Raw genomic sequence first — 23,067 nt, 5'->3', positions numbered from 1 at the left:
CACCTGCGGTGCGGCATGTCACGTTTTTGCCGCGTTTTGGTGCCTTTTTTGCTGCGTTTTTGCTCACTGCGTTTTTAATCAGTGCACAATGCCATTAAAGATTGTTGATGAAAAAAATAAAAAAGGTCTGATGTCATTTCCTTATTCAAATGTTCATTGTATGCAGGAGAGCAGACAGCAGCTGCAGAACTACAAGGCTCAGCATCCTCCATTCACTAGTGTTGCAGGAGAGCAGACAGCAGCTGCAGAACTACAAGGCTCAGCATCCTCCATCCAGGACTGTATGCAGTTTTTTACCCCAAAAAGAAAAAAAAAAAATGACATGGGCTTCGCCATATTTTTGTATGCTAGCCGGGTACAAGCAGGCAGGTACGGGCTGTCCCCAACCCACCAGCTGCCTATTTGTACCCGGCTGGGAACCAAAAATATAGAGAAGCCCTTTTTTTTTTTTAATTATTTCATGAATTTCATGAAATAATTTGAAAAAAAATGACGTAAGCTTCGCCCAATTTTAGTGTCCAGCCGGGTACAACTAGGCAGCTGGGGATTGGAATCCACAGTGAAGGGTGCCCAAGCTTTCTGGGCACCCCCACTGCGAATTGCAGTCCGCAGCCACCCCGGAAAATGGCGCTTTCATAGAAGCGCCATCTTCTGGCGCTGTATCCAACTCTTCCAGCTGTCCTGATGCCGGGTGACTAGCTGGGTAATAATGGAGTTAGGGCTAGCTGTATATTATCAGCTAGCCCTAAGCCCGAAATTCATGGTGTCACGCCAATATTAGACATGGCCACCATGAATTTCTAGTAATGATAAAAAAAAAAAAAACACAACACACAGAAAAATATTTTTATTAGAAATAAAACACAACACAATTAGTGACTCCATCTTTATTGAAATAAACCCCCCTCCGCAGTAATCCTGGGTTAGGGTCCCGCGCCGTCCAATCAGGATCCAGTATCATCTGATCGGTTTGTTGGAAGGCAAAGCGATCAGATGATGTGTCAGGTAAACTACGTGAATCACATGACACACCAGCTGATTGTATAAAAGCCGATTATACAATCAGCTGAAGCATCAGTGCAAAAAAATAAATAAATAAATACTCACGTCTGTGCTGATTACCGGCAGCTCCTGGAGCGGAGTTTGATCCTGGCCCATCACTGCAGGAGCGGCCGGTAATCAGCTGATGAAGTCCCCTGACTGCAGGATCAGCTGATAGCCGGCCGGGCGCGAAATAGCCGGCGACACCACGAGAATCGATCAGCTGATGCGTCAGGTGACTGCATCAGGTGATCGTGCAAAGAGTCAGCTCGGGCACTCAAGAAATTGAAAAAACGAAAATATTGATGCTTATAAATGCCAATTTTTATTCATGCAAAGGTCTGTGCTATTATGACGTTTCGGCCATACAATCCTGGCCTTTATCAAATAAATGTACTGAAGGCCAGGATTGTATGGCCGAAACGTCATAATAGCACAGACCTTTGCATGAATAAAAATTGGCATTTATAAGCATCAATATTTTCGTTTTTTCAATTTCTTGAGTGCCCGAGCTGACTCTTTGCACTATTGACCTTTTTCTCGGTGGCACCTAACTTATATTTGTGAGCCAGATTCTATTCTATATATATGCATCAGGTGATTCACCGCCAGGTCCTGCAAGCTTCGTGCGTGCCCCGGGGAGACTGCACACAGCCGAAGCGGCGGGACCGAGACAGGGGCTGGAAGCAGGCATGGCACCGGGACTCTGCAGACAGGTGAGTATGACATACACACACACATACACACTCACACACACACACACTGTATATATACACACACACACTGTATATATACACACACACACACCGTATATATACACACACACACCGTATATACGCATACACATACACTGTATATACGCGCACATACACTGTATATACGCGCACACACACTGTATATACGCGCACACTGTATATACGCACACACTGTATATACGCGCGCGCACACACACTGTATATACGCGCGCGCACACACACTGTATATACGCGCGCGCACACACACTGTATATACGCGCGCGCACACACACTGTATATACGCGCACACACACTTTCTTCCCCTGGCTGTGTAGAGCTGCTGCTGTCTCTGTATGATTGATCTCAGTGCATCCACTGGGAAGAGGCAGGGAGGAGGGTTTTGGTGGGAGCAGAGTGGGTGTATTAGACACAATGGGTGTGTTAGATAAGCCAGACACCGCCCTAGAGCCACAAAGAATTCTGGGACTTGTAGGAACTGAACACAGGAAGTCAGAGGAGAGATTAACCCCATCAGAGCTGGAGCCAGCAATGACCGTGTGCTGCTAGTGCACAATAAAAGGTAATTTTGCTGAAAAAACATAATAGATGTGTTGAGGGGCACATATTAGCAAGATTTATCAGAAAAAAAAAAAATCAGTTTTGGTAACTGGACAACTTCTTTAACCTCATAACGACGGCCGTACGACTTAAAGCGGCGGCAAAACAGGGTACTTATTCTGTTCCGCCGCTTTAAAGCGGCGGCCCGAAAAAACCCTGTAGCGCCCCCCAGCGACCGAAAATCTCGGGGGTTTCAGCTACCGGGGGTAGCTGAGACCCCCCAGATTATGAATCGGGGTGTTTTTTTTGGACCCCGTTAATGTGATCGCCGGTATACACCGTATACCGACGAACACATGAAAAAAAAAGAAATGGCCGGTAAAACTGATTTCTTTTTCATCTGACATGATCAAACATGTCAGATGAGAAAGAAATCTAACCCCCTAGTGCCCCCAAAGCCCCCGGTACCGGAGAGTCCCCCCACCCCCACCCCTACCCCCCACCGGACATCCAAAATGGCGCCGAAGCGCACAGAAAACTGCAGCCGCCGCCGGCTCTGCAGTCATTTCCCTCCGATCTGAAATGATCAAACATTTCAGATCGGAGGGAAATGTCCTCCCCCTGACCCCTCCTCCGGTCCACCGGAGATCTCTGGTCCCCGGAGCCCCCTCCGGTTCTCCAGAGCCACCACCCCCCTCCCCCCTCCGGAGCGTGGAAGATGGCGGCGCACAGCGCGCGGCCGCCTTCATTCTGCTCTTTCTGCCGCATGTGACACGTCACATGCGGCAGAAAGGTGTCCCCAGGTCCCACTAGGTCACCCCCCCGTCACCCCCCCCCCCCCCCAAGCCCCCGGTTATACGTTACCTGTCTGCCGCTCCGGGCCCGCGATCGCCGCCTCCTTCTTCAATGCTGGCGGCGCATGCGCAGACAGCGGCTGTCAGCTGGATCCCTGGAAGCAGGGATCCTGCTGACGTCGCTGATGCACAGGCTCCACTGTGGACCGGGGGAGGGTGAGTGCAGTGATCTGCAGCCACACTCCTCACATGGAGAGGCTGCTGTTCCAGAAAATGGGGGGTACGTTCTGTGAGCGTGCCCCTCATATTCTGGAATGAGGTTACTGCAGGTCACTCTGCCCTAGGTTGGACCGGGGCAGTGTGAGTGCAGTATTCTCAGATTACTGCACCCACACTGCTCATGGAGAGCTTGCTCTTCCAGAAAATGGGGGATACGTTCCCTGAACGTGCCCCCCATATTCTAGAAGATCCAGAGTCGCCGAGGGACCTCCAAAATGGATTACAGCGACCGGAATTTCTTTTTTTTCAATAAATTGGTAAAAGAGGAATGTTTCGGGGAGTGTTTTTTCAAATAAATTTTTTTTTTGTCTTTTTTTTTTCTATTACTGACTGGGTTAGTGATGTCGGGTATCTGTTCAGATGCCGTGACATCACTAACCCCAGGGCTTGATGCCAGGTGACATTACAGCTGGTATCAACCCCATATATTACCCCGTCTGCCACCGCACCAGGGCGCGGGATGAGCTGGGGCGAAGCGCCAGGATTGGCGCATCTAATGGATGCGCCACTTCTGGGGCGGCTGCGGCCTGCTATTTTTAGGCTGGGAAGAGTCCAATAACCATGGCTCTTCCCACCCTGAGAATACCAGACCCCAGCTGTCCGCTTCACCTTGGCTGGTGATCTAATTTGGGGGGGACCCCACGTTTTTTTTTTTTTTTTTAAAAAACGCCTGGGGAGCCCTCCAAATTGATCACCAGCCAAGGTGAAGCTGTCAGCTGTGGTTTGCAGGCTACAGCTGTCTGCTTTACCCTAGCTGGCTATCAAAAATAGGGGGGACCCCACGTCGTTTATTTTAATTATTAATTTTTTGGGGGGCTAAATACAAGGCTAGGCACCCTTTAGTGCCACATGAAAGGCACTAAAGGGCGCCAGCTTAGAATATGCAGGGGAATGGGACGTTATATTTGTTTGACATCTATCCATTCATCCATTGTAGCATTTTACGCTGTGTGCCCACAATCAGGGTTTGCAGCGTTTTGGGCGCAGAGTGTTTTCCCTGCGTCCATAGCGCTGCGTTGTGCAGTAGAAGCACAGTGGAAGGATTTTTAGAAATCCCATGCCCAATGTGCTTCTTTTCTCCGCAGCATAAACCGACCTGTGGCGCAGCTAGCCGAGCCTCAACATGTCAATTTATGCTGCGGAGATGAGTGTTCTCTGCAGGTAGCATAGAGCTCCACAGCGGCCTGAACCCAAATCGTGGGCTTGGGCAGCTGCGTTCTCCCGTGGACAACACTCACATCTCTGCAGGAAGGCTGACACTGTGTACTAGATGCCGTGTCGCTGGATCATGGCCACATAGCCTAACAGTGAGACATTTGTTGCTACAGCAACATTTTTGTGAAGTACCTGTGGATTCAAAATGCTTACTATACTCCTGAATAAAATCCAGTTTCCAAAATGGGGTCACTTGTGGGGGTTTTCTGATGTATAGGTACCCAAGGGGCCCTGCTAATGTGACATGGTGCGCGCAATTTATTTCAGCTTTTCCAGAATTCAAATGGTGCTCCCTCCATTCCAAGCCCTCCCATTTATCCAAACAGAGGTTTTTGGCCACATGTGGGGTATCCCTGTGCTCATAAGACATTGGATAACAACCTGTGGGGTCCACGGTTTGTTGTTGTCTCTTGAAAAAGTGAGAAATTTGATGCTAAAGCAACAGTTTTGTGAAAAAAATGAAAATTTTCAATATGGCAACCTAAGCTTATCAAATTCTGTGAAGTACTCGTGGATTCAAACTGCTCACTATACACCTTGATAAAAGCCTTGAGGTGTCTTGTTTCCAGAATGGAGTCACTTTTGGGGGACCGCCACTGTTTAGGCACCTCAGGGGCTCTCCAAATGCAACCTGGCGTCCGCTATTGATTCCAGCCAATTTTGCAGTCAAATGGCACTCCTTCCCTTCCGAGCCCTGCCATGCGCCCAAACAGTTGATTTCCACCACATATAAGGTATCACCAAACTCAGGAGAAATTGCACAATAAATGTTATGCTGAATTTTTTCCTTTTACTCTTGTAAAAAAAAAAGCTACCTGGTTGAAATAACAATTTTGTGGTAAAATTTTATTTTTTTTTTTCATGGCTCAACGTTATAAAATTCTGTGAAGCACCTGAGGGTTCAGGGTACTCACCAAACATCTAGATAAATTCCTTGAGGGGCCTAGTTTCCAAAATGGGGCCACTTGTGCGGGGTTTCTGCTGTTTAGGTACCTTAGGGGACCTCCAAATGCGACATGGTGCCCGCAATCTTTTTCAGCCAAATTTCCTTTCTAAAATTCAAATATTGCTCCTTTCGTTCCAAGCCCTCCCATTTGTCCAAACAAAGGTTTCAGACCACATGTGAGGTATCACCGCGCTCATAAAAAAGTGGTTAACAAACCTTGAGGTCAAATTTTTGGAATTACCTCTTGAAAAAGTGAGAAAATTGATGCTAAAGCAACATTTTTGAGAAAATTATTAAAATTTTCAATATGACAACGTAACGTTAACAAAATCTGTGAAGTACCTGTGGATCTAAAATGCTCACTATACCCCTAGATAGAAGCCTTGAGGGGTCTAGTTTCCAAAATGGTGTCACTTGTGAGGGATTTCTTCTGTTTAGGTACCTTAGCGGACCTGTAAATGCAACATGGTGCCCGCAATCTATTTCAGCCAAATTTGCTTTCCAAAATTCAAATATTGCTCCTTCTGTTCCGAGCCCTCCCATTTGTCCAAACAGAGGTTTCTGACCACATGTGGGGTATCAGCGCGCTCATAAGAAAGTGGGTAACAAGTTTTGAGGTCCATTTTGTTGTGTTATTTCTTCTAAAAGTGAATAAATTTGGGTTAGAGCAACATTTTTAGGTAAAATTTAATTTTTGCTTTTTTTCATTCCACATTGCTTTTGTTCATGTGAAGCACCTGAAGGGTTAATAAACTTCTTGAATGTGGTTTTGAGTACTTTGGGGGGTGCAGTTTTTAGAATGGTGTCACTTTTGGGTATTTTCTGTCATCTAGGCCTATTGAAGTCACTTCAAATGTGATGTGGTCCCTAAAAAACTGGTTTTGTAAATTTTGATGTAAAAATGAGAAATTGCTGATAAACTTTGAACCCCTCTAACTTCCTAACAAAAAAAAATTTTGTTTCCAAAATTGTGCTGATGTAAAGTAGACATGTGGGAAATGTTATTTATTAACTATTTTGTGTCACAGAAATCTCTGGTTTAACGGTATAAAAATTCAAAAGTTGAAAATTGCTAAATTTTCAAAATTTTTGCCAATATTCAATTTTTTTCATAAATAAACACAAAAAATATTGTCCTAAATTTGGTACTAACATGAAGTCCAATATGTGACGAAAAAACAATCTCAGAATCACCGGGATCCGTTGAAGCGTTCCAGAGTTATAACCTCATGAAGTGACACTGGTCAGAATTGCAAAATTTGGTCTGGTCATTAAGGTGAAAATTAGCTCCGTCACTAAAGGGTTAAGATAAAAGTGCCGTGTCAGGCATAAACATTGCACATTTTGCCAATCTGCACAAGTCCTACTTTTTTCAATGACCTAATTTCCAGCCTACCTAGGTTACTACATCATTTCTAATAATAATCTTTATTTTTATAGCGCCAACATATTCCGCAGCGCTTTACAATTCAGAGGTCCATATACAAGCAAGTAACAGTTCTATATTTCCTTTTGTGCAGGACTTAACAGGAATAGAATCAATGGACCAATGTCGCCAAACCTTGCAGCAGCACAACTGGAATATAGAGGTACGTATGCTGTACCTGGGGGTAATGGCATCTGACGCTATGTGTAGTGTTATTTCCCCTTTTCAGTTTATCGTTCCTTACGGAGTCGTTTCCATTTATTTAGGCAGCTGTTCAGGACAGACTGAACGAACAGGAAGGCGTCCCCAGTGTCTTTAACACCACCCCCAGCCGACCACTACAAGTGAACACTGCGGACCACCGAGTGTACAGTTACGTGGTGTCCAGGCCACAGCCTAGGGTGAGCTCTGAATGTTTTCTTTCTGATTTGAGCGGGGTTGTCTGCTCGAGTGTGACCATATAACACGGTCATTTCTTGTTCAGGGGCTTCTAGGATGGGGTTACTACCTGATCATGCTTCCATTCCGCATCACATACTATACGCTGCTTGATATATTTAGGTAAGTGATTGAAGACGTTCTCATTACTTATCCTTTTGTAGTTGGGAGCTTTTACACAATTCTCCATCTTATTTTTAGGTTTGCTCTCCGTTTCATTCGACCAGACCCACGCAGCAGAGTCACTGACCCAGTTGGTGACATAGTTTCCTTTATTCAGATATTTGAAGAAAAATATGGCAGAACACACCCTGTGTTTTACCAGGGGACCTACAGCCAGGTAACATACATGGGCACATATTGTAATGATCATGATGCATTTCTAGGGCACCTTGAGTTTTAGAAAACCTCGGACATCTTTAGACCTACTCTGTTGAGCTCTTGGCATAACTCATTAGAACCTTTGCTCTAACAATAGGGGGAGGGTTAAAGGGAACATGTCACCAGTTTTTTGCCCTATAAGCTGCGGCCACCACCACCAGTGGGCTCTTATATGCAGCATTCTAACATGCTGTATATAAGAGCCCAGGCCACTGTGTAGAACATAAAACACACTTTAATACTCACCTAAACAGTCGCTGAGGTGGAGTTTGCTCAAATGGTCGTCTTTGTCATCCGGTGGCGGCACCTCCTCTTTCGGCCATCTTTGTCCTCCTTCTGAAGCCTGTGTGCATGACGTGTCTACGACATACACACTCGCCGATCCCGCGCATGCTCACTACAATACTTTGTCTGCTTTTCTCAGGGCAGATCAAAGTGCGCCTGCTCAGGACCTGAATGCCGGCGAGTTTGTATGACGTCAGATGCATCATACACCACGGCTTCAGAAGGATGACAGAGGTGGCGACAAAGATGGCCGAAAGAACCGGCACCGGAGGACGAAGACGTCGATTTGAGCCACATCCACTGCAGCGACCGATTTAGGTGAGTATTATAAAGTGTTTTTTATTTTCTACACAGCGGCCTGGGCTCTTATATACAGCATGTTAGAATGCTGTATATAAAAGCCGCTGGTGGTGGCCGCAGCTTATAGGGCGAAAAACTGGTGACAGGTTCCCTTAGGAAGTTAGTTCTTCCTTCGATGCTCTGACATGTCAAAGATATAATCCGACTCTGGAAAAAATCGCAGCATGCTGCAATTGTCTGCGAGTCTCATCACTCTCACCCATACAAGTCTGCGGGTGCGAGTGAAGTATTGGACTGCACTGGGATGACATCCAAGTGCAATACAATACATCCACAGGTTGACAATGGAGGAGATGGAGAGGGTAATCTCTCCCTGCCCTCTGCAGCTGTGATCCAATCGCAAGATCAGATCACAGTATAATGACTCTGCTCATGCTGGCAGCGCGGTGGAAGCTGAGGGTCATTAGCATATCGCATCGGATCCCATGCGCTAATGTGACTCCAGTCTAAGACGCAGTCGTATTGGACCACCATCTGGAGTCCCACTGTGCGGGATATCTGCTTATTGAAAGGAGAAATGTAGCTTTCTGAATATGGTGTGCAGCCGCTCTTTTCAGAAGACAACCAGCTTCTTTTCTTGGATTTTTGTGTCTTATTTTGTGCACTGGAAATAGGAGTCCAGTGCTCTTTATTATATAGTGACCAATGGAAGAGTCACCATTTGGTCTTGAGAACCCATTGATAGTCTGTGGCCTCCATGTAATTGCTTCCCTATTTTACCTTTTTGCAGGCTCTTAATGATGCTAAGCAGGAGCTGCGCTTCTTATTAGTATATCTGCATGGGGAAGATCATCAGGATTCTGATGAATTTTGCAGGCAAGTATAACACGGTTTCATACATCCATTGTCTCTGGATATTTTGGGCTCATAGTTGGTATATTTCTCCCATAGGAACACACTGTGTACATCAGAAGTCACTCAGTTTGTCAATAGTAGAATGCTGTTTTGGGCTTGCTCCACCAACAAGCCGGAGGGGTTCAGAGGTGAGCGTCCTACTGTAAATAAATGGGGGGTGTAACATAAGATGTAATGTCTTACTAAGAAGGGATCTGTTTGCGTTTTATTCAGTTTCACAGGCTTTACGTGAGAACACGTACCCATTTCTTGCCATGATAATGCTGAAGGATCGCCGGATGACCGTTGTTGGTAGACTTGAAGGGTTAATTCAGCCACAGGACTTAATAAATCAACTGACATTCATTATGGAGGCCAACCAGACTTACTTGGTGTCTGAGAGACTGGAGCGGTGAGTTATCAATTGGATGGACAAACCATTGAAATGACTACAGCCAATATGTAACATCGCACTACCAGCGTATTGGCAGACTGTTTTTCTTACCCCCTTTTGGTGGTCGAGACCTATCTTGTCTCTATGAAAAGCTGAGATGGGAATAACCCTTTAATGAACCATATTGGGGTACAATACAGCTGATCCGAATAGAAAATAAATTGTAAAGATTTCTTTAGAAATCTAATGTCTGTCGGACAAACTAAAAGAAAAGTGGCTGGTTGGTAACAGAATGGGTCTTCTTTTGTTAACTTGTAAGGAGTCTTTTAAAAAATGAATGTCATTTTCAGGGAGGAGAGGAACCAGACACAAGTGCTGAGACAACAGCAGGATGAGGCTTATCTGGCGTCTCTGCGAGCTGACCAAGAGAAGGAGCGCAAGAGAAGAGAGAAGCAGGAGCAGAAGAGACGGGAGGAGGAGGAAGCGCAACTTAGGCTTCAGGCAGAGGAAAGAAAGAAAAGGGTGAGAGTCGCAGAAAAATTAACCTGATCTGTTATTGGACAGGCGCACCTTTAAGACTACACTTTTTAGGTAAAATTCCAACAGTCTATGTTGCAGGAGTTGGAACAATTCCCCCTCCCCACCCTTGCCCACTCTTTTACTAATATCTTCCTGTTACAATGAACCTTAGTGTCATAATTATGCATGTTCTACCAATAGCCTTTCCTTTTTTGTTTCTTTCACCACAGTATAATAATTTTATAGGAATTAAAGGTGTTGTCCACTACTAGAACAACTCTTTGAGTCCACGTTTCCCCCAGGTAAACAAGTTAATCAACAGGAAGTGAGCGCTACAGCTGTCCATTTCCTGTTGATTGCTCGTTTGGTCCAAAGTGGGGAGACAGAAGCAAACGCTGATTGGACCCAGGGCTCATGTGACGTCACAACGTCGCATGAGCCCCAGGGATATGAGCTGCGGTACCGCTGGAATGGCAATGGTACAGGAGGTGAGAATACGCCTTATTGTAAACGTGGAATTTGAAGGGGTTGTCCTAGCAGTGGACAACCCCTTTAACCCTAGAACGCGCAACCATAGAAAACAAGTGACCTAGCAGGCTTGCGAGGCCCCAGGTATGCGTTCTAGGGTTAAAGGCTTATTCTGCATCGAGAGGTAACGGGGGGGAGGGGGGGGGCACGAATGTATTGACATCCCATGGACTGACATCCCATGGACTGACATCCCATGGACTGACATCCCATGGACTGACATCCCATGGACTGACATCCCATGGACTGACATCCCATGGACTGACATCCCATGGACTGACATCCCATGGACTGACATCCCATGGACTGACATCCCATGGACTGACATCCCATGGACTGACATCCCATGGACTGACATCCCATGGACTGACATCCCATGGACTGACATCCCATGGACTGACATCCCATGGACTGACATCCCATGGACTGACATCCCATGGACTGACATCCCATGGACTGACATCCCATGGACTGACATCCCATGGACTGACATCCCATGGACTGACATCCCATGGACTGACATCCCATGGACTGACATCTGCCTGGAGCCATACATGATCAGCAGGCAGCAAGCACCTATGCCATTCTAATAATGTAGAGGCAACCCATTAAAGGGAACCTGTCAAGTGCAGTATGCACCTAGAGCCATGAGCAGTTCTGGGTGCATATTTCTAATTTCTGCCTACCTGTCGCAGGCTATAGTAGCATACATAAAGAGATCTTTAGAAAAAGTATTTCTAAAGATGCTTTATGATATGCTAATGACTGCAGAGTCTAGTCGCAAGGGCATTAGTTCCTGCACCCATTCTGTCCTCTTAGCTTGTCATCACGCCCACAGGGGCATACTAACGTGCTATTCAATGCCCACTGCTCAGCATCATCAGTGGTGACGTGCGTACCTATGTCCGCTGTCACCGCATCAGAAGCTGGGCAGTGCGCATGATCAGACATTACCGCACTTCCGGTCATGCACACGATGAAGTCAGGTGTACACGTGCCGCCTTCAGGGAGGTCTAGTACGCATGACTGGAAGAGCCGGGATTTCTGATCATGCTCACTGACCTTAAACCCCGTGTCTGAGAGGTGGTGACAACGGACACTGGTACATGCATCACTACCGATGGTGCTGGGCAATGGGCATTGAATAACATGTTAGCACTCCCCTGTGAGCATGCTAACTTGCTAAGACGGTGGAATAAGAGCAGGAACTAACGCCCTTACGACTAGTCCCTGCGCTCATTAGTATATCATAAATGATGCTATATGCTTTATCTATGATAGTGTATACAGGGGCAGTTAGGCAGAGATTAGCAATATGCATCCAGAACTGCTCGTGGTTCTAGGTGCATATTGGACGTGACAGACTCCCTTTAAATATAAACATATTAATCCTCATGGCCCTATGTAATATGATATATTTGTACGAAACCCTTGAATGAAAACATCACATTTTGATAATTTTTACAAGTAAAGATGTAATAAAAGGATAGAAGTGTGAGAGGTCATGCATTTCACGGCTGGTCAATGGACTGCCCAAGTGTGAAGAGTCACAGTGGTTTGTCAGTTTATTCTGCTTTTATTAAGGCCTTATTGAAGGGTACAATATACAACCCCAGGCTGAACTGCTGCTGTGACATCTTACATTGCAGAGAATCTGTTCACGTAGGTGGATCATGGAAATAAATACAAGCCCAACGCACAGGTGCAATAGTGTGACCAAACTTTAAATGTCCCTTTAACAGAACCTTCAAGAAGAAAAGGAGCGCAGGTCTGAGGGTTTGCCTGCAGAGCCCGTGGCGGACCATCCTGACAGTCTGAAAATCATTTTCAAGATGCCAAATGACAGCAGAGTGGAGCGAAGGTTCCTCTTCACACAGTCCCTTTCAGTAAGTTCCCAAAACATGATTGCTGGTTACCGGAGATTACTACTAGATCACTACTTCAGTCTCAGGAGCTCATATTGCCTTTTTATGTTTTAGGTGATTCACGATTTTCTCTTCTCCTTGAAAGAGACTCCAGAACATTTCCAGATAGTGGCGAATTTTCCCCGGAGGGTCTTGCCATGCCTTCCCACTGAGGAAGACTCTGTGCCTCCCACCCTCCAAGAGGCTGGACTTAGCCGATCACAGCTCCTCTTTGTACAGGATCTCACGGACGAATGATAAAAATCTATTTTTGTTTCCCCTAAGGATTTTTTGGGAAAGAAAATGGGAAAAAAAAATAGTAAAATACATAAAAATGCAGGTAGGGAGGAAGAAGAGACACCGATGTTCATTAAAACATTATTTTTTTTTGTTTTAAATAACTGCTGCTACTGACTTTGGATCTCGGCATCTTTGCCCAGGTAAGGGTGGGAAGGTAGCAGTGCATTGTGTTTCCCCATTTGGAAGGGGACGAAGGCCGGGTAACTGGGAACCTAGGAGTGCAGGCAGATGGTAAAGAGTTTGGTGTTCTGACAATTGATAAACTTTATCCACTTGCAGGAGAGGTCTGCAGAGCATGGCCTTGCGTTCTTCTCCACCATGGCAAAGAAAGAACCATCTCTACAGAGTTGACAACCACCACACCAGTTCTGATGGCTTTTGTGGTGTCATGTTATTTTGTTTGAGGAACAGGAGGAAAGAGCTTTCCTCATTGTATAAAGATTTTTTTTTTTTAATTTTACCCTTTCTTTTCCCTCATTGTTTTCTAAAAAAAAAAAAGACCAAAGGAGAGAGATCGGCAGCTGTCTCTGACACAAGAAATTTCAGTGGATCCAATATTTTCATAGTATGTGCAAGGGATTTGGCTTTGAGTTTGAAGGGGTCATGGTACTTGCCAATCCCCTGTAGTGTAACAAAGGCAATATATAGTGACTGGTTTCCCTGCTTAGATGCCTTCTTGTCACTAGCATACTGTATGTTCCAACTGGTCTATATTCCAGATTATAATTTATTCCAGTTATAAATTAAAAACCATTTTAGAGTTTGTGTGTTAACTGTTTATGTTGAATACCACTGGGGACAGTGACAACCAGTTCATGTGATCCTTATCTCTAAGCATGTTCCAGCTCATTAAAGGGGATCTGTTGTGGTTTATTTTTAATTTAGTTTCTTTGTTAATTTACCTGGCTCTTTCACCCATGATCACACCAGGACCGTGCGGCAGGGAGGGTCTTCCATACACAAATCCTGCCTTTCCTGAAGATAATGGGGACAAATTACAATACGTCTTTATCGATGAGCAGAGCGATGCTGCAGAAAGTAACAAGATCTGCTTCAAAAGAAAAAAAAAAGACACGGTGGTAAACCCATGATGGGTTAGGCTATGTGCCCACGTTGCTTTTTTCTGTGCTGCTTTTCTGCACAGGAAAAAAGCAGCTGAAAAAACAAGCATTTTTTTTGTGTTTGCGCGTTATTCATTTGCGGTTTTCCCTGTTCCTTTTTGGTTTTTTTTGTTTTTGTTTAGTCAGATGCTGTACCCTCGCTATTACCAAGTCTCCGGCTGATGTTACAGTCAGGACCTGGCTCTCGCTGCTCGGAGTGGTGCCCGCGCTGCTCCCAACAGTTTAACCCCCTGAATGCTGCGATGAGTGTGATCGCAGCATTCAGAAGGTAGAGAAAGGAATTCCTTACCTCTCCATGGTGATCGAGTCTCAGCAATGTGATCACATGGACCAAATGGCAGCCATATTAACCCTGGGTCGTCACAATGATGACCCTGGGTTACTGAGCTACAGAGAGTCTCACACACCATGCTGTATGCATAGTGTGAGGCAGAGTGCTGCACTATAATTCCCTGTAGTGTTAACGCATTGCAGGGGATTATGTAAAGACAGGAAAAAAAAACTGCAGAAACAATTCACATGCTTCATTTTGCAGCAACAAAATCTGCAAGAAAAAAAGCAGCAGCGTGTGCAGGGTAAGTTACGATTCTCATAGACTTTGCTTGGATGCTTTTTCGTTGCTTTTAGTGATTAAAATAGTAAGGAAAAAACACATAACAGCCACGTGGGCGCATGAGCAATTTAGTTAAAGCTCCATTACTGCCTGTCTTCACTTCCGCACGTGGCATCCTGGACACCTCTCGCCATTTAATAGAATCTACGATATCTCAATGTACTGAGATGCAGTAAGTGCCAGAGGTGCGCAGGGTGCAGGTGCAAAAATACTGAATAGCTGGGTTCACTTGCTAGCACAGGCTTTATCCAGTGAGTTGGGTGACCTTCTAAAGCAGACCTGGGCAAGGTGCGGGCCGCATCCGGCCCGCCTACTGTCTGTGACCGGCCCGCCCGTCTTAGCTCAGAGTTGGGGGCGTGGCCTGATCTACACTGCTGAGAGCAGACGCAGATACTGTCCAGATACACCGTTGCCAGATGGACTGCTATTACAGAGCCCGACCACGCGTCCTGCGGGTAGGCTGGCCAAATGCCCCCTGGGTTGGAGACTCAACAGGTGTTTCGGGCCGCCATACCTTCTCTTGATTTTGACCGTGCACTGTTGATTTAAACTTGCATCCCAGGACAGCAGACACGCCCACACTGTACTTGGTGGCCAGCGTCTGCTGTTCTCACCTCACCCAGCGTGCCTGCGGCAGGAGAGGAGTCTGTGAGCAGGCAGGAGGAGGTCAGCACAGGGCCGGCAGGCAGGAGGAGGTCAGCACAGGGCCGGCAGGCAGGAGGAGGTCAGCACAGGGCCGGCAGGCAGGAGGAGGTCAGCACAGGGCCGGCAGGCAGGAGGTCTCAGATGTTCCCACAGTGACGAGGTGACAGGACCCGGCTCTCCCGGTATGTTCACAGCAGCTGTCTGCAGTCGCTCTATCTGGGGCACACGCTGATGTATCCTAACAGGTGAACTTTGACACAGATCTCGTCAGGCCGTCAGTGGGAGTCATCGGCTGCAGCGTCACAAGATCTATGTGTAATGTCTGCAGCAATTACTCACAGTGAGAGTAAAGAGACTGCAGACAGGAGAGCACAGCATCCTGCACTGTCTGATCCTCAGCCTGGATCCAGGATGTCATATAGTATAAAGTATATAGACCCAGATATTACAGCATGTGAGGTCCTGGTGCAGGTATCAGATCAGTCACTGCACAAATCATTATATATCTGTGCCCAGTATCCACTGTACACACTGTTATATACATTCTGATGTCTGTAGCCACTGTATAGTAAATACTAATCTGAATTCTGTCTGTCCTGTACTGTACACCCTTCACCATGTGATGTCTGTACATAAGCATGGTCCAAAATATGATGCGCTTTCCTCAAACACATTTAGGCTATGTGCGCACGTTGCGTACTAGCCCTGCAGAAATTTCTGCAGCGATCTGAACAGCACACGTGCGCTTCAAATCGCTGCAGAAAATGTCCGTAGAGAAAAAAAAAAACGATTCCATGCGCTCTGCCTGCAGCTCATGCCATAGACAGAGCAGGGGCTGCCGGCAAAGCGCACGGAAGAAGTGACATGTCACTTCTTAGAACGCAGCGCTTCGAGCAGCAGCTGAAGCGCTGCGCTCTAAGACGACACGTGCGCACGGCCCCTGAACGATCTTCATAGACTGTGCAGGGGACGCAGGATGCATGCAGTTACGCTGCGCTACAAAGCGCAGCGTAACTGCATGTATTTACGCAACGTGCGCACATAGCCTTAAACACAAGAAATAAACAATTCCTCTCACCTTTCCTTGATCCTGCAGCGAGTAGCTTCTTTTTTCTCCTCCATAATAGACGCAAAGGGGATGGTGAGCGGCACCTGGAAGTGATGTCATGCCCTGTATGATGAGCATGTGAACGTCAGCTGCCGGTCTCTGATAGGCCTGCGGTCACTACAACACATTAAGCTGAAGACAGGGAAACCACTGGCAGCCCCCTAACTCCATGGGCCTCGTCATGGTCTCTCCCTCTGCTACCTTGATCGTTATGCCCCTGCAGGTATTATATACAGATATATACAGGATAATATTCGTCCGGTATAATATTTGTTTCCCTGTAGTTATCACATATTGTTCACTAATACAGTTGCGAAAAATCTATTAAAGGGATGCCGGTCTTTGAAAAACTTGCTATTTTAGGTCAAGACGTGATTAGTTTTTTAAACACTGTAAAAGTTGACAATTTTCTAAAGTGAACAATCACAAGTTCATTAAAGTTCATCCTCTCATTAAATAATGATGTAATTAGGTCCTCCATATTTTCATTGAATCTTTGTATTGTTTAACTTACTGTTTCTTTATGAAGGGATAGTATATATACTATATACAGTATGGGGTAAAAATGAGTTTATATTAGTCCGGCCCTCTACAACCATCCCAATTTCTCAAGAGGCCCCATAGGAAAATTAATTGCCCACCCCTGTTCTAAAGGATGGTGTTCAGGTAAGTGAAACTTTATGCCCTCTGTTCTACTACATTAGCGTATTAGCTTTTAGGAGTGTGGGGTTTTTTTTTTTTACACTATAATCATGGATACAAGGGGGTTTTGTGCATATTCTCTATTTAGGCAAACAGTGCAGTTAGGGGTGCCACATGTTGTAGACACACGTATGCCGTTAAGCTCTGGAGTCACAAATATTTGGAGAGTGCACACAATTTTACTCTGGCTACAATGGACAAAGCAGCCTACACAAAGCTGTCCTATTCCTCTGAGCTTACATGTAACTTTGCCATACATCTGTGATTTCAGATGGTGGTTTTCTGAATGATTTTTCATTCAGAGTGAGTGTGTAAAGATTGTTGTCTTGTACAATGATCTGTACAAATTAATGATCTTGGGCACAAATGACAGATTTGTCTTTTAACCCTAGAACGCGCAACCATAGAAATCTACAATAGAAAACAAGTGACCTAGCAGGCCTGCAAGGCCCCAGGTATGTGTTCTAGGGTTAACCGGAAAAATTCTGCAGCTTTAAAGGGAACCTGTCACCAGGTTTTTCCCTTATAAGCTGTGGCCACCAACAGTGAGCGTTTATATACAGCATTCTATAACACTGTCCTGCCCTCAGCAGAGCAGGTCAAAGTATTGTAGTGCACATGCGCAGGTGGTCTTTGAGCTTTCCTCGTGCCTGCGCATTACAGTACTTTGCCCTCAGTAGGGAAGATCAAGGTACGCATGCGCGCAATGGCAGACTGTGGATCACGTAGCATGCATCATCCACACAGGGCTGGGATGGAGGACGCTGACTGCACAATATAGAGGATGCACTGAACCAAGACCCAAGGACACCCATCGGACCAGACCGCCCCCTAGGTGAGTATAATAAAGGTCTTTTCTTTATCGTTCCTTTGGGAGACCCAGACCATGGGTGTTTAGCTTCTGCCTCCGGAGGACACACAAAGTACTACACTTAAAAGTGTAGCTCCTCCCTCTGAGCTTATACACCCCCTGGTAGCCAGTCCTAGCCAGTTTATCGCTTTGTGTTCAGGAGGTCATACATCCACACATGCATTCTCATCTGATTGTTTGACTTTTGGAAAGAGTTTGAAGAAAAGTGGGTCCATGTCTGGACTCCCGGCATGTCCCTTCTCACCGCACTGTGTCGGCGGTGTTGTTAAGGTTGATTTACAAGGCTGAAGCCTTACATGCCGCGCTCCTTCACCATCCCTTCTGGGCTCTGGCTTGAAGTGGGAGCCAGCACGGTCTCCATGCCTGGCAGGAGTCCGGTCTCCATCCACAGCTCCTTGAGGATTCTGTTGGACCGGAGCACTCATCCCCAGGGACATGGCCCTGCGTCTCAGCAGCTAAGTACCTGAGACGTTTATGTTGGGGGTCCCGATTCTTTATTGTAAGGGGAGAGTATGCTGTATGTGATTGTTTTTAACTATTCCTGCGGGTTCTCCAGCTTTTGCCCGAGAACCGCGCCGATGGTGCCTGCTTGTCGGCCTCGCCGCTTAAATTTAGGCCCCGGCTTCGCCGGAGGCCTAGTTTCGTTTTCCTGCCCTCGCATGTCACTCATGCAGAGGGACAGGTTCGGCTCCTCCCGGCGGCCGTTCTACACAGGGGAGGGACACTCCCCACTGCTGGGGTGTCCCTCCTTCCCGGCAGGTCTCTATAGCCCTCCAGTTCTCGCTCTTTTATAGGAACGCCCCTAGTCCCGCCCCCTCTCCGCTCCGGCAGCCATTTCTCAGGCAGAGTTCACTCTGCTCTGGGACATCCTGCATTCTGCATCTCTGCTGAGGTGCTGTGCTCTGGGGGACCGGGCTTCGGGATCTGGAGGGCACACAACACCGCGCTCAGCGGTCTGGTAAGCCACAGCAGGTCTCCGGTTGTGGACCTCTGTATATTCTCCCTGGGGTTCATTCTCTGCAAAGCCCCCACTCCAGCAGCATGTCTCACACAAGGAGCAAGACTCCAAAGCTTTATTCTGCATGCACTGCATGTAAGCTCCTGCTGCCTGAGCCGAGCATTTATCCACACTGTGATGGTTGCTCTAACTTGGCTGTGCCACAGCCTGGAGTCTCACCCCCAGTGGTCTCTCAGGCTGCTGCTGCACCTGTGATTGAACCCCCGGCCTGGGTAGAGTCCTTTTTCTAGGTCCATATCCCAGTCATTTGCTGAGTCCATGGGACTTTTGTCCAGGACTTTGATGAATATGCACCAGCCCCCCTCACAGGGTGCCTCTAATACTCTTGACAGAGGACTCCTATCCTCTGACCTCCGTCCATCAGAGCTCACGGAGGATTCATCATCTGATCCCAGACCCCGTCCTTCTAAGAGAAGGCGCAGGGTTTCTTCAGCGCTCTATTGGGAGACCCAGACGATTGGGGTATAGCTACTGCCCTCTGGAGGCCACACAAAGCACTACATTAAAAGTGCAAGGCCCCTCCCCCTCTGGCTATACCCCCCCGTGGTATCACGGGTTCTCCAGTTTTAGCTTTGTGTGCGAAGGAGGTCAGACATTCCATGCATAGCTCCACAGATTTTAGTCAGCAGTAGCTGCTGACTATGTCGGATGGAAGAAAAGAGGACACATATAGTGTTCCCAGCATGCTCCCTTCTCACCCCTGGATGGTGTTGTAAGGTTGAGGTACCTATTGCTGGTACAGGGCTGGAGCCTGACATGCTGTTTTCCTTCCACATCCCCTTGTAGGGCTCTGTGGAAGTGGGATCCTGCCGGCCTCTCAGCTCTGATGCCGGGCTCCATCCACAGACCCATTAGAACCTGATGGATTCGGAGCAGGAGTACGATCAGGGACAGGGCCCTGCATCTTACAGGTACTCTGTGTCCCCGGCAGGCACAGACACACTCCGGGCTGGCTGGGTGTTATAGTGCGCCGGGGACCGCAACGTGGAGTTGGTGTCCCTACAGATTACTGGGGGATTGTTTGTGTTTGGGAACGCAGCGCCGACCCCCTCTGGACCGGGCGGCGCTGCTGTGACTTGTGGTGCGCCGGGGATCCGCCGTCCGCGCTTTTACGGCGGCGGCGGTTATAAATTTAGTCCCCGGCTTTTTGGGCCTAGGACGCCGGCAGCTCCGTTTCGTTCCCGCCCCCACCCTGTCATTCAGGGTAGGGGAGAGACGCTGTTCGCAAGCAGCGACGAGGGCTGGAGCCTGATTTACATGCTCCAGCCCTCTCACTTGGCACAGAGGGAAGCAGGCTTCCCGCTCTTGGCCAGGAACGCCCAGGGCCCGCCCCCCTTCCTCTCTCGAGACGCCGGCAGCCATTACATGCATGCCTGGCTGGAGGAAGGACGCAAGGCTCTGGGAGACCTGGACTAGGGGCTATCTGGCGACCACACACCCGCTTTTTAAGCGGGCGGTAAGCGATTTTTCTGTGCTGGTCCCTCTAGTGCCTCACTGTGTATCAGTGTACTGGATACAGTTATATAGATATTGTATTTCTTGCACTGTGAGGTGCGCTTCTGGCTGCATATCCCAGATCGCTCTGTGGAAGCAGCAACATGTCATCCTCAAAACGCAAGGCGGCCAAGGCAAAAAGGGCTGTGTATACTGCGTGTGCTGCATGTGGGGCTAATCTACCAGCAGGCTCTGATGACCCCCATTGTGTGCAATGCTCCGACCCGGTGCTGCTTCGCCAGCCGGAGTCAGGAGAGGTAGCGACCCAGGCTGAGACGCTTGTAAGTTCTGCCCCGGTGACAGGGACGGACTTTGCAGTTTTTGCAGATAATATGTCTGTATCTATGGCAAAAATCCTTGAGACCTTGCAATCTATGCATGGGGCTCAGTCTCTGGGCACGGCGAGGCCTCTGTCCTCAGGTCCCCCTTACTTGGAATGTATCCAGCCCACAGTGGGGTCCCCGGCTTCACAGGCCGAGGATTATGACTCAGATGATGGCCCCAGCCACCCTAAGCGAGCTCGCTGGGAAAGACCCTCGACGTCTTCACACTGCTCAGGGTCTCAGCGCAATCAGTCTCCCTGTGATGTGTCTGATGAGAGTGATCAGGAATCCACTCCTGGAACCCCTCTCAACCTGGATACCCCGGATGGGGATGCCATGGTAGACGACCTTATCTCAGCCATCAATAGGCTGTTGGATATTTCTCCCCCAGCCCCTTCAGCAGAAGAGGCGGCTGCGGAGCAGGAAAAGTTTCGTTTCCTTTATCCCAAGCGTAAATTGAGTGCTTTGTTAGATCACTCTGACTTCAGAGAATCAATCCAGAAGCACGACGCTCACCCAGAAAGGCGTTTCTCTAAACGATCTAAAGATACGCGTTTCCCTTTCCCCCCTGAGGTGGTCAAGCGCTGGACACAGTGTCCAAAGGTAGACCCCCCGATTTCCAAACTTGCAGCTAGATCCATAGTTGCAGTGGAGGATGGCGCTTCACTTAAAGATGCCAATGACAGACAGATGGACCTTTGGTTAAAATCTGTCTATGAAGCTATAGGCGCGTCGTTTGCTCCGGCATTCGCAGCCGTATGGGCACTCCAGGCTATTTCAGCTGGCTTAGCAAAAGTGGATGCTATCATGCATCCAGCAGTGCCGCAAGTGGCGCACCTTACCACGCAGATGTCGGCGTTTGCGTCTTACGCTATCAATGCGGTCCTAGAATCTACCAGTCGCACCTCAATGGCGTCCGCCAATTCGGTAGTTTTGCGCAGAGCCTTGTGGTTAAAGGACTGGAAGGCAGATGCTGGTTCCAAAAAATGTTTAACCAGTTTGCCTTTGTCTAGAGAGAGACTGTTTGGCGAGCCATTGGCTGACATCATTAAGCAGTCCAAGGGTAAAGACTCCTCTTTACCACAACCCAGAACACCCAAACCTCAGCAGAAAAAGTGGCAGCAGAGGTTTCAGTCCTTTCGAGGTTCGGGCAAGACACCATTTACCTCGTCCAAAGGGACTCAGAGGACGCAAAGAAACGCAGATTCGTGGCGGACTCACACACGCCCCAAGAAAGCAAATGGAGGTACCGCTTCCAAAGCGGCTACCTCATGACTTCCAGCCCCCCCCCTCCGCATCGCCGGTCGGGGGCAGGCTCTCCCGCTTTTCCGGCATTTGGATGTCACAGGTCAAAGACCGGTGGGTGACGGACATTTTGTCTCGCGGGTACAGAATCGAGTTCAATTCTCGTCCTCCAGCTCGGTTCTTCAGAACCTCCCCACGTCCAGACCGAGCAGATGCTCTGCTGCAGGCGGTGGATTCCCTAAAAGCGGAAGGAGTGGTTATCCCAGTCCCTCCTCAGGAACAAGGGCAAGGGTTTTACTCCAATCTCTTTGTGGTTCCAAAAAAGGACGGCTCGTTCCGTCCTGTTCTGGACCTAAAACGGCTCAACAAACATGTGCACGCCAGGAGGTTCCGGATGGAAACCCTCCGCTCTGTCATTGCCTCAATGTCCAGAGGAGACTTCCTTGCCTCAATAGACATCAAAGATGCTTATCTCCACGTGCCAATTGCTACAGAACATCAACGTTTTCTACGTTTTGTGATAGGAGACGACCATTTTCAGTTCGTAGCTCTTCCATTTGGTCTGGCGACAGCCCCACGGGTCTTCACCAAGGTCATGGCGGCGGTGGTAGCAGTCTTGCACTCTCAGGGACACTCGGTGATTCCTTACCTAGACGACTTATTGGTCAAAGCTCCCTCTCAGGAGGCATGCCAACTCAGCCTGAATGCTACGCTGGAGACTCTACAGTCTTTCGGATGGATCATCAACTTTCCAAAGTCGATCCTATCACCGACTCAGTCACTAACGTATCTTGGCATGGAGTTTCATACTCTAGCAGCGATAGTGAAGCTTCCGCTGGAGAAGCAGCAGTCACTACAGACAGGGGTGCAATCTCTCCTGCAGGGCCAGTTGCATCCCTTGCGGCGCCTCATGCATTTCCTAGGGAAGATGGTGGCAGCCATGGAAGCAGTTCCCTTTGCGCAGTTTCATCTGCGCCCACTTCAATGGGAC

The 23,067-nt window shown here is 47.8% G+C and overlaps 1 protein-coding gene across 1 annotated transcript in view; it reads left to right on the top strand.

Annotated features, from left to right (window-relative positions):
• Positions 1-13,816, top strand: part of FAF2 (Fas associated factor family member 2) — a 21,070-nt gene extending 7,254 nt beyond the window's left edge. The window contains exons 2-11 of the mRNA XM_075342365.1: positions 7,088-7,156; positions 7,260-7,394; positions 7,478-7,554; positions 7,633-7,771; positions 9,188-9,273; positions 9,349-9,440; positions 9,526-9,703; positions 10,036-10,207; positions 12,475-12,618; positions 12,712-13,816. Of these exons, the coding sequence (XP_075198480.1) occupies positions 7,088-7,156; positions 7,260-7,394; positions 7,478-7,554; positions 7,633-7,771; positions 9,188-9,273; positions 9,349-9,440; positions 9,526-9,703; positions 10,036-10,207; positions 12,475-12,618; positions 12,712-12,894 (1,275 nt within the window). The 3' untranslated portion in view covers positions 12,895-13,816. The remainder of the gene's footprint in view (positions 1-7,087; positions 7,157-7,259; positions 7,395-7,477; positions 7,555-7,632; positions 7,772-9,187; positions 9,274-9,348; positions 9,441-9,525; positions 9,704-10,035; positions 10,208-12,474; positions 12,619-12,711) is intronic.
• Positions 13,817-23,067: the final 9,251 nt, after the last annotated feature.

Source organism: Anomaloglossus baeobatrachus, chromosome 4 (genome assembly GCF_048569485.1).
Source record: "Anomaloglossus baeobatrachus isolate aAnoBae1 chromosome 4, aAnoBae1.hap1, whole genome shotgun sequence".
Lineage (NCBI taxonomy): Eukaryota > Metazoa > Chordata > Amphibia > Anura > Aromobatidae > Anomaloglossus > Anomaloglossus baeobatrachus.
This window is presented reverse-complemented; position numbering and strand designations above follow the sequence as displayed.